Below are 12,500 nucleotides of genomic sequence, written 5' to 3'. Positions count from 1 at the left end.
ATAATCATTATCATCATCACCATCATCATCATCATCATCATCATCATCATCATCATCATCATATCATCATCATCATTGTCATTATAATCATCATCATCATCATCATCATCATTATCATCATCACCATCATCATCATTATAATCATTATCATCATCACCATCATCATCATCATTATCACCATCATCATCATAATTATCATCATCATCATTATCATTATTATCATCCTCATCATCATTTAATCATCATCATATCATCATCATTATCATCATCGTCACCATCATCATCATCATCATCATCGTCGTCGTCGTCCAACAATCACATATAACTAAAAGTTGTCAGCCTGGGTTTCTAGAAGACCTCTGAATGTGTGCTGTGGAATCTGACAACAAGACATCAGCAGCAGATCCTTAAAGTCCTGTACTGTAAGATGTGAGGTGGAGCCTCTGTGGATTAGACGTGTTTGTCCGGCACGTCCCACAGATCAGACTGGTGAGATCTGGTCAATCTGGACGACAAGTCAGCACTTTGAACCTTGAACTTTTGAAACTTGAGGATTTTTGGTATGCAACAATGTTTAGCCATGAGATCTAGAACCCAAGAGCCTTCGATCGTCACGTACATCAATGAGACTCGGGTGCTTGTCCCTGGCGCCGGATCACCGACTGTCTTATTTTGGAGCACTTTTATTGGGTATTAACCACAGCGTAGCAGACCTGCAGTTCTGGAGATGCTCTGATCCGATCTTGTAGCCGTCGTGATTCTTACGCTCACCAATTTTTCAGTGGATTGAATGTAGTAAACCTGGAAAAGGACAAACTTTATTTGTTAATTAGGAATAAACTCGACACAAATTGTTTTTCAACGATTTTATGTATTTTGAAAACGCTGATAATAATTTTTCTAAAGTTAGGCTTCAGTAATCAGCTGGCATCCTTGGCCGAGGTTATTGTGGATAATTAGCATAAGGTCACATTGAAATCATGCGAGACGTCGTATCCTTTAGTGTCGTTAATTTACTCCACAGAAAACTGCGACTGTTTTGACCGCGAGATCAACAGTCGGGACGATTTTTAATTTTCAGTATTTACTGTCTGTGGATTCGAGCCAACGGCCGACGCCTTCTTCGTCGAGGCGCCTCGGGAGTCTGGGATCGGTGCGATACGAACACAACATCCCGGCGTTTCGATGTTAATGCTCTTTGTGTGTTAGAATGTTTATTTGGTGAGTTAATGGAGGATTTTGAATCCCATGTAGCTGAAGATGAAGATGAGGAACAAGCGTTAAAGACTAAAAAAGACAGAGAAGCAAAATAAATGTCTGCATGCAGGTGGATCAGGTTCTGTTTTGATCTGGGAAATAAGTCTGATTTCCATTAGCCTAATTAATTGTGAGCTTTAGTGCAGTGTGTCTTAGAGGAATACTGGCTTGTGTGTGTGTGTGTGTGTGTGTGTGTATACACACTGTAATCCCCTGCTGACTATGCAACTCTGCATATGAATTAATAATCGTAGCTTTATGTTACTTTTGCTAATTACTTTAACGAATTAAGAGACGGACGGTTCGAACGTTCCAGACGATCCGATATAACGACGGACATTTTCAGCCACGGCCCTCACTGAGAAATCGAATAAAGTGGCAGATCGTTTAAAAAAATAATGAAGAAAGCGTCTGATTCGGTGTCTGCTTTATAAATACGTGTTTAAACATTGTTTTGTAATGAAATCTAATATGGCCAATTAATTAAACATAGTGCGATACCGTTAACTACTCAATTATTATTAATAATAATAATAATAATAATAATAATAATAACAACAGCAGGGGGGCACGGTGGCTTAGTGGTTAGCACGTTCGACTCACACCTCCAGGGTTGGGGGTTCGATTCCCGCCTCCGTCTTGTGTGTGTGGAGTTTGCATGTTCTCCCCGTGCCTCGGGGGTTTCCTCCGGGTACTCCGGTTTCCTCCCCCGGTCCAAAGACATGCATGGTAGGTTGATTGGCATCTTTGGAAAATTGTCCCTAGTGTGTGATTGCGTGAGTGAATGAGAGTGTGTGTGTGTGTGTGCCCTGCGATGGGTTGGCACTCCGTCCAGGGTGTATCCTGCCTTGATGCCCGATGACGCCTGAGATAGGCACAGGCTCCCCGTGACCCGAGGTAGTTCGGATAAGCGGTAGAAGATGAATGAATGAATAACTACAGTTATATACTACATCTGTTTATTTACAGGTAGTTATTAGAAGCGAGAGCTGCATTATTTTTGGTGAAACCTACGATTTTTTTCTGGCTAATTTTGTTAAGTAAAGAATCAAAGGAAAATGTTTTTTAGAGCACGACGTGCACCAGTTTCACGCTGCAGCGATGTGATTAGTGCTTATAGTTCACACTGAGAACTTTATCTCCTAATACAGGACTAGTGATCTTGATTCCTCCTGGTCTACAGACCTGATTCCCTAATTCTTCTCGGAGAAGTTCTCTCCATCACTTGAAGGCCGCACGCCGCTGCTGACGACGGGCCGCACGAAGCCTGGAGATATAAGAGATTACTGTAGATGGTCTCCATGAGTTGGTCTCCATCAGTGGCGGTTCTAGGATTTTTCTGTAACAGGGGCCATTAAGGGGCCACATGTTATATTCAGGGGCCAAGTACAGGGTACATTCAAGCACACAAAATAATTTATTCAGTACGGTGCAAATACATTCCTTTTTCAAACGCTCGCGTGCCGCCAATTGTTTGGGGGTGGAATTGCATCTGTGATCGTTGTTAAAAATTCTCCGATTGCTCTTCTCGTCAACGATTGATGGAACGGGTGCCAATCAGGGTCCAATCAGATTTCAGCAGGGGCCAGGGCCTCTGTGGCCCCGCCTCTAGAACCGCCCCTGGTCTCCAGTCATCAGTCATCAGTTCAGGACTTTTTATCATACACTGCACAGGGAAATGATTTAGAATGACACTCTCTGGTGTCACATGACGATGGCTTCCTTTCTCAGTCTAGTTCCTCTCAAGGTTTCTTTTCTCTTCATGCTCGGATCTTCATCAGTGAACATTTGAAGACTTTAGCAGGAAGGAATTAGTGTTAAGTCTGTAATGAACACAGTAATGACTCTGACCTGTTAGTTCCTCAGGAGCTCTTAGTTGCTTAATTCCACTGGACTATAAACTGTTGTAGAAAGGACATTATTTACCATGACATTATTTTCCTGTCCTGTATCACCGTATCAAGTGAAGATGAGGTTCACTTCTGAGTCTGGTTCCTCTCAAGGTTTCTACCTTACATCAACATCCATGAGTCGTAATTTGAGTTAAATTACGTCATTATCTAAGTCTCTCTCTCTGTCTCTCTCTCTCTCTCACTCTCTCTGTCTCTCTCTCTCTCTCTGTCTCTCTCACTCTCTCTCTCTCTCTCTCTCTCACACGCTCTCTTTCTCTCTCTCTCTCTCTGTCTCTCTCTCTCTCTCTCTCTCTCATGCTCTCTCTCTCTCTCTCTCACTCTCTCTGTCTCTCTCTCTCTCTCTCTCTCTGTCTCTCTCGCTCTCTCTTTCTCTCTCTCCCTCTCTCTCTCTCTTTCTCTCTCTCGCTCTCTGAAGTGTAACCTTCTCTTTCCTGAAGCGTTCCCAAGCTGTGAAACATTACAAAGCAACGTAACTGTTTTAAAGGCTACTCGAAAGAATTTCTCCCCTTTTGTAGTGTTTCAAGTTCAGTAATTGGGGGTTACTATGGAAACGATATTAAACGCCGGAACGATGACCAATCAGATTACAGAATTATAATTTTGTTTAACGCTGTGATCCATCATGTTATTCCTTACATCAAAAATATTCCAAAAATAAACATTACCATATGGTACTGGTGTGTCATGTGATCATACAGAAAACCCCATGTCTGTGGAGCTGAGCTGTGGTGCTGGTCCCATCCACGTGGTTCTGGAACTTTCTCATCCTCTGCTGCTTGACTGCCACTTGGGGAGCTCAGAGACTCCACTGAACATCACCTGGCTCCAGGACGGTGTGGTGCTGAGCGAGAGCGAGGTCATCCGACTGCTTCCCAACGGCTCCTTGCTGCTTCTGCCTTCGGTCCATGACGAGAAAGCGACAGCGGGGATGGAGGGAGCCTACAGCTGTCTGAGCGGGAGCTCCTCCGGGACGCTCACCAGCCGCAGCGTCACTCTGCAGATCGCCAGTAAGTACGCACTTTATTTATCAGCCAAAATAACAGTCAGTAGACTAACATCATGGATAAAGAGTAAAATACCCTGATAGTGAGGCCTGATGTGAAACCTAGCGTGGTGTAAATTCCATTTATACAACAATTACAATTTTTAATAAGTAAAGAATCAAGAAACTGCAAAGTTTTTTTCACTGAAACTGGAGGCTCCTCCCCTGAATGATAAAATACCAGAAAACTTCACCATGTCAACTTTTACACACACATATATTATTATTATATACAGCTTTCACTCTATAGATGTTACTGTTCTTCCCTGTTTCTATAGAAACGACAGCGAGTTGTTTAGAAACTGTAAGCAGTCAAAAAAAATTTTTAAATGAAACTTTTTGACCAATCAGAATCTAGCATTTCTACACACGATATGTATGAGAATAGAAACACCAGACAGCGTTCGGTTCAGTTCAAGGACACTTCTATTTTAATGTCTATAAAATTTCTATTCGAACGAGTGGAAAATAAAATTCTTCGAAAATGTACATTTTAGATTTTGCAGTTTTGAAAAATCATCAAATCAGAGTTTGTCAACATTCATTCATTCATTCATCTTCTACCGCTTATCCGAACTACCTCGGGTCATGGGGAGCCTGTGCCTATCTCAGGCGTCATCGGGCATCAAGGCAGGATACACCCTGGACGGAGTGCCAACCCATCGCAGGGCACACACACACTCTCATTCACTCACGCAATCACACACTACGGACAATTTTCCAGAGATGCCAATCAACCTACCATGCACGTCTTTGGACCGGGGGAGGAAACCGGAGTACCCGGAGGAAACCCCCGAGGCACGGGGAGAACATGCAAACTCCACACACACAAGGTGGAGGCGGGAATCGAACCCCCAACCCAGGAGGTGTGAGGCGAACATGCTAACCACTAAGCCACCGTGCCCACGAGTTTGTCAACAATGTAAAACAAAATGTTAATAAAAACAGACATTATTTCTCACAACATTGATATCATCATATCCATCCATACATTTTCTACCGCTTATCCGGGGCCGGGTCATGGGGGCAGCAGTCTAAGCAGGGACGCCCAGACTTCCCTCTCCCCAGACACTTCCTCCAGCTCTTCCGGGGGAATATCATCATATTGTTCGAGATAATGATAGCACGAGGCAAAATGTATACAAAATGAGTTTTATGTGATTAGAAACAGATGAAAAGAGATGCTGAGATGTTTGATGATGTAACGTTGGCCAGTAAAACACCCTTTTACGTAAACAACATGCTCCACATGAACGGCTTCTCAAAACTCCTCAGGCTCTCGAAGGTTCACTTTGCGAGCGATGATACAGTAATTGTCGTATTATTATCGTCTCAATTCTTCACATCCGAGGTAGATGCTGGAACTTTAACTTTTATTTATTTATTTATTTATTCATTCATTCAAGAAGATACCAAGCTTTTTTTTGTTTGTTTGTTTTTTAACCCGATGATGAACATCTTCCCGTTACCTGTGATCCGAACAGACGAACGGCTACCTCGGATCTCTTTCCCCCGATTTCCATACAGTGTCTCTGTGGGACATTGAAACGCTGAATAAGTGAAGAAAAAGGAAGAAAGATCGGTTCTCTCGTTCACGTTTCCGTCCTCAAATCTGTTGAATTCAGAAGTGTTCAGAAGATCAGAAGAAATTCTAAGCAAAAACATTCATCTATGTGACCAGAATCAGCCTAAAAACAGAATTTAACTGTGTAGAAATCTCAAGTTTAAGTTTAAAACTGCGAATAGCTGAATATACTGTAAAATCTTGTGAGCATGAAAAGAAGAGCAAATTCAGCAAAAACACAGCATTTGGGCAGTGACGTGTGCATGAGCGGGCCTCTGGTTTACAGTGATGTGTGTGTGTGTGTGTGTGTGTGTGTTGATTTAGCCAGCGAGTGATGAAACGCTCTAAAATTTCCTGCGCTAATGTTTAACAAGTCGTTATCTCCAGCTCTCTGCGTATATTCCACGATTTCTGTGTGCTCATTGAGAAACTTTGCTCAGGAGCAGGACGCCGTTTCCCAGTGCCACAAAGCACAAAGATCAGAACATACAGCACAGTACAGCAGAGATGCCTTCATCGCTGTAATCTCCTGACCCAGAGGCTTGAGCGATTCAGTAGACTGGGTTCTGACCTCTCAGTGTACAGTCAATGCAGGAAAACTCTCATCATCATCATCATCATCATCATCATCACTGAAGAAATCGAGCTGTTTGAGGACCCGAGTATCGTTCGGTCGACCGCTCAGATAGTACACAGTTTAATACCTCATTTACATAAAATCTACATTTTTGACATTAATATTCAATAAAGATATCATTGGTTTCAGGTATCAGTTTGATAGCAGCTAAAAAAACAAGATTTCAGACTAAACATATCAGATCCTGTAAGCAAAGATTGGAATTAGATTTGAAAACTCCTGGGACTTTGGATGCTTTTGCTTTTTGTCAGGATTGATTTATTCTATTTATACTTTATATCTTTATATTTCTCTCTCTCTCTCTCTCTCTCTATATATATATATATATATATATATATAAATCCACTCTAAGTGATTTTGTGTGAAAGAGTGTTTAATAATACAGTATATTATGGATACCGTCAGGAGCGAGAGCCTCCGTGGGAACAAAATCCAGACCCAAATACAGGGATAGAAGACAGACAGTTTTATTAATACAGTTACAAAACCAACACACAGGAAAACACGAGGGGAAAAAACTGAACAAGGAAAATACAAAATATAATATAAGAAAACAAACAAAAAAACGGACAGCATCAGGTGACAAAGACGCACAACAACAAGGACAAAACACACGCAAGACAACGGGTATTAATACTGGAGTGTTTTAGTGAAACATAAGGAACAGGATAAGGATCGGGGAAAACTCGTAAAAACACAAAACATAAACAAATGCACACAACACAAAGTTAGGGGAAGTCGTGGCCTGATGGTTATGGGGCAGTGGTTATGGGGCAGTGGTTGAGGGGCAGTGGTTGAGGGGCAGTGGTCATGGGGCAGTGGTCATGGGGCAGTGGTCATGGGGCAGTGGCCAAGGGGCAGTGGTTATGGGGCAGTGGATATGGGGCAGTGGTTAAGGGGCAGTGGTTAAGGGGCAGTGGTTATGGGGCAGTGGTTAAGGGGCAGTGGTTAAGGGGCAGTGGTTATGGGGCAGTGGTTATGGGGCAGTGGTTAAGGGGCAGTGGTTAAGGGGTAGTGGTTATGGGGCAGTGGTTAAGGGGCAGTGATTATAGGGCAGCTCCAGGGGTGCTGTATCATAGCTGCCCCTGCACTCTGACCCCAACCTCCTCAGTTGGGGTATGTGAAGAAAAGAATTCCACTGTGCTGTAATGTATATGTGGCAATAATAAAGGCTTCTATGCCGTCGTTCTTCTATGTCTATGCTTTTTCGGCAAACTAAAGAACCGACTGCCGGCTACGTTGCGCGTACGTCAGAGGAAAACCACACGGAACGAGTTTACAGTCGAGTTTCAGTCAGTGAAAACTGTTTCGAAAGAGTCAGACCAGGATACCAGTGTTGTCTTCGCTATTTTGCGCATTTCAGTTGTTCTTTGTTGACAGATTGGTGGCGTGGGTGATCTGTTCTATTTCTAGCCCAAACTTAGTGTTGGGGTTTTTTTGTTTTTGTTTAGTTTTTTTTTGCATTTTCCACCATTCAAGATAAATTATAATTATAGTCTTGGAAATTTGTAATACTGATGATATTTTTGGGTGGCTTGAACACATTATCTGCATTTATCTTGTTTCCTATTGGAAAGTTATTTTTGCAATAAAAACTTTTGCTTTAAGAACACTCACTCACTCACTCACTCACTCATCTTCTACCGCTTATCCGAACTACCTCGGGTCACGGGGAGCCTGTGCCTATCTCAGGCGTCATCGGGCATCAAGGCAGGATACACCCTGGACGGAGTGCCAACCCATCACAGGGCACACACACACACACACTCATTCACTCACGCAATCACACACTACGGACAATTTTCCAGAGATGCCAATCAACCTACCATGCATGTCTTTGGACCGGAGGAGGAAACCGGAGTACCCGGAGGAAACCCCCGAGGCACGGGGAGAACATGCAAACTCCACACACACAAGGTGGAGGCGGGAATCGAACCCCCAACCCTGGAGGTGTGAGGCAAACGTGCTAACCACTAAGCCACCGTGCCCCCCGCCTTAAGAACAAATTAATCTGTATTTACAGAGATTATAATACTTTTTACATACGAGATTTTTCACGGTATATAATTAAGGATTTAGAATCTATTAACTACACTGTAGAAATAATAGGATTTTATTCAGTGATGTGAATTACGTTTCAGATGTATGATATTTGTTACCAATTATTTTGCCTTTAAAATAATTCTAAAACAAATCTATTGCTCATTACAATAAAAATTACAATTCAGTTCAATCTGATTTCTATTGTGCTTTTAACGATAAATACATTCACAATGCAGCTGTACAGAAATCAGTTCAAATTTATTTGTGATGTTTGCGGCTTCGACGCTCCTCCATCGCAGTCCTGCAACTTCGACACCTTTTCTTTTTCTTTTCAAACGAAAGTACATAAAGCCGAACATCAATCAAGGCCAAAATGTTTTCTGCCACTTGTATATCCGACATACAGCACTGTATAAAACGTTCCTGTGAAAACGATAAAGAAATGATGTAAAGCAGTAAACAGAACTAAACGAAGCCTCGCTGAAATTCTTTCTGAAGCTTTAACCTTAAAACCGCTCGAGTTGTCTCAGGGACACAATCATACAGTTTCATTCAAAAAGGAAAGATTGTCAAAGCATCTTAGAAAACTTAATGAAGTTCTTCAGACGTTTCTGTTTTTCAGGTTTTAACACATCCTCATTTTTTTTTTTAAAGGTGTCCTGCCACACGTATTTAATTACTTTTGTGGTAATGTCTGAAGTTTATCATGGACTCTGTAACATTGTTTTGTGGAAATAATGCCTTGGTTACCTTCTTTCAAGCCATTCTAGTGTGGTATAGAAAGCCTGCAGGAAGACTCAGCTCGATTTGTGCCAGTTCTCATGAATATTCAAATGAGCTATGCTGCTTGGCTCCGATTGGCTAACCGCTAGGATATGAGAGCGTGACTATTCATTCACCCAGCGCAATAAGTAGCCTAGGCTAGAGGAAATTTGTTTACATTCACCTTGAATTGCGGCAGAACGGCTTCTTCACAAGCCCGTTGACGTTCAGCCGTCCTTGCTGTATAGGAAACTCACTGAGCTACACGAATTCTGGGGGCGCGGTCTCAAGTGGGAGAGCTCATGAATAGTAATGAGCTCAGTCACTCTGACGTCACACTGACCAGCTTTTCCAACTGACCTGATTTCTCCCCTTATTTCTTTTAAGTGGCTAGAACTAAACATTCACGACACAACACAAACACATATGGACCTAACACATATCAAAAAATACAAGTAAAAACGGTTTTGTGTGGAGGGCCCCTTTAAATAATCTAAAAAATGCTTTAAGAAGCAAAATGTAAATATTCAAATAAAACATTTTCAAACAAAGTTCTTGTATTTACATCTTGATTTACTTAAGTGCTAAAAGTCTCAGAGCTTCTGCTCAGAACAGAACCTGGGACCGTATCGATTACTTACTTATACTTTATTTAAAGCGAGGATTAGACTGATGTTCATGAATTAAATTATATTTATATTTCATGACTGTATTTTACTGTTTATGTCTATGTTTTTTACGCCGATTTTCCGACCTTGCTTGTGCCGAGATTATTATTAATTCGACGGAAATCTTTATTATTTTATCTCTCTTTATCGCTTATCTTTCACACATTACGTACGAAGGAAATTCTTAATGTTTGAAATTTTAAATAAATTTAATATCCGAAAAACCTCCTTTTTTTAATCGTACAGAAATCTGATCTCGCTAGAACTTTTCTGATGTTTTCTGTTTGAATGAAAGAAAGAATGAAAATAGAACGTCCTTCTCACTACTACTAACACTTTTTGAGCCTTATGAGCTGATTTAAGAGTTAAGATGATTTATGAAGAACTTTTTCTTTACTCGGATCTTCTCTTTCATTTCAAGGAGAAACTCCCAGATTTTCTTTTAGAATTTTGTCACTAGGCGACGTCACGGACCTTGATATGCACTCTCTCATAAGGGGTATTTGAACCGCTCTTTGTCTGGCCCGTCACCCAGGACCTGTTTGCCTTGGGAGACCCTACCAGGGGCAGAAAGCCCCAGACAACATAGCTCCTAGGATCATTCAATGCAGTTTATTTATAACTAATTTTACTCAAAGTTCTTTGTGTTACATGAAGTTTTAGTTAAAGGCTCTTTGTTAAGTGAAAGTGATGTGACGTACGGCTAAGTACGGTGACCCATGCTCAGAATTTGTTCTCTGCGTCCAAACCCATCCAAACCCATCGTAACCCATCCAAAGTGCACACACACAGCAGTGAACACACACACACACTGTGAACACACACCCGGAGCAGTGGGCAGCCATTTATGTTGTGCCCGGGGAGCACTTGGGGGGGTTCGGTGCCTTGCTCAAGGGCACCTCAGTCGTGGTATTGCCGGCCCGAGACTCGAACACACAACCTTAGGGTTTGGAGTCAGACTCTCTAACCATTAGGCCGCAACTTCCCCCGTTATACAGAATTGAAGGCGCCATCTTTACATCCCCACAAACAGAGTTTACTCCAATGATTATTTCTTTCTATCTCTTCTTCCATCTTCAGGACTGTCTCCTTTCCTCCGGCACCCCGAGCCTCAGGTTGTACCGGTTGGAGGAACCGCACGCTTCGAATGCCAGATAGACGGTGTACCTGCTCCCAGCATCACCTGGGAGAAGAACCACACGCCACTTCCTGTACCCACTGCGTCAGTCAGTACACCGAGGTGAGACAGGATTAAACAAATCTGTCAGAAATCTATAAGTAGGTGAGTTTATCACTTTCTAAAGTATTCTGTCGCTCTACAAATCACTGAAAGATGTTTGTCTTCTTCCATTTTACACGTGAGATATGGTAAGAATTATTCCTAAAAGCATGTAAAATGATTGGTATGAATAAGAAGCCTATCGTCGCTGTCAGGCGGAATCCTCGTATCTCCAAAACCGTTATTTTTCAGGACATTAAAAAAACGCCGTACCTTATCTGCAGTACACAGGGTTTAGTCCGCGTTGCAGTGGATTGTCTTGCGCTAAATTCCTGTCCTCAGACGAGCACCAGAACTAGCGGGGGTCAAGATTTTTTTTTCTTTGAGCCCAGTGTTTTGAAGACATTTACCTCAGAAGACGTGTTGATTCGTTGCGACTCTTCTTGAGGAGAAATATGACGTGAAGCTCTCCCACGGAGTGAGGAAGAGGTGGACAGTTGAAGTGTCCAATGGAGTTATGAGATTTGCGCTCAAGCTATTTTCAAGACTTTAGATTGGTTAATAACTTGTAAAAATAACAGACCCACGTGGGGACTGACCAATAGCATCGATATGTGAAAAAATATGAAATTGACCAAATTTGGACATACGAGGTTTCCGCCCGACAGCGACACTATGCAACTTGTATAGAAGGAGCCTCCAGTTTCAGTTTCAGTGAAGAATAAAAGCTTCTGGAAGGTCAGAGAATATGTAGCTCAGTTATGTAGCTGCTAAACTTCTGAAATGTCATCAATCCGTAACAAACCGCAACATTACGTGTAGCTGAAAATGCGTAAAAAGTATGGAATTGGTGTCAGATTGCTGTGGTGTAAAAATCTTTGGGATGTTGGTTATTTTCCTGTAATAACATAACAGCGCTTCTCCTTATCTCATATTCATGAAAACTCAAGAAGATCCGAGTAAAGATAAAAGTTCTTCATAAAGCATCTTAACCCTTAAAAGAGCTCAGAAGGTCAGAAAGTGTTAGGAGAAGTGAGGAGGACGAAGAGGACGAAGAGTTTCTTTATCAGAGGAGAAAATGTCTGAAAGGTGAAGAGGGAGAAGAAATGTGTTGTGTACAATATTTAATAATGATAGTGAGTTAATAAGATGATACAGATTAGATACGTGTAGGGATTATTTTTGTGACCAATCAGATTAGAGATACAGTAACATCTCTCTCTCTCACACACACACACACACACACACACACACACACACACACACACACACACACATACATATATATATGTATATGTGTTCTTTCTGATTTTTATATTTTTTTTACACGTTTGTCACACTTTAATGTTTCAGATTATCAAACAAACATCAGGTAACACACACACACACACACAC

At 41.8% G+C, this 12,500-nt stretch overlaps 1 protein-coding gene across 4 annotated transcripts in view; it reads left to right on the top strand.

Annotated features, from left to right (window-relative positions):
• Window positions 1–12,500, top strand: part of igdcc4 (immunoglobulin superfamily, DCC subclass, member 4) — a 57,713-nt gene that overhangs the window by 12,452 nt on the left and 32,761 nt on the right. For all 4 annotated transcript variants that reach the window (XM_060859466.1, XM_060859467.1, XM_060859465.1 and 1 more), the window contains exons 2-3: window positions 3,869–4,177; window positions 10,967–11,126. In XM_060859466.1, coding sequence (XP_060715449.1) covers window positions 3,869–4,177; window positions 10,967–11,126 — 469 coding nt within the window. The remainder of the gene's footprint in view (window positions 1–3,868; window positions 4,178–10,966; window positions 11,127–12,500) is intronic.

Source organism: Tachysurus vachellii, chromosome 23 (assembly GCF_030014155.1).
Source record: "Tachysurus vachellii isolate PV-2020 chromosome 23, HZAU_Pvac_v1, whole genome shotgun sequence".
Taxonomy (NCBI): domain Eukaryota; kingdom Metazoa; phylum Chordata; class Actinopteri; order Siluriformes; family Bagridae; genus Tachysurus; species Tachysurus vachellii.
The sequence above is the reverse complement of the archived record's forward strand: the minus strand, read 5'-3'. Positions and strand labels throughout refer to the sequence as shown.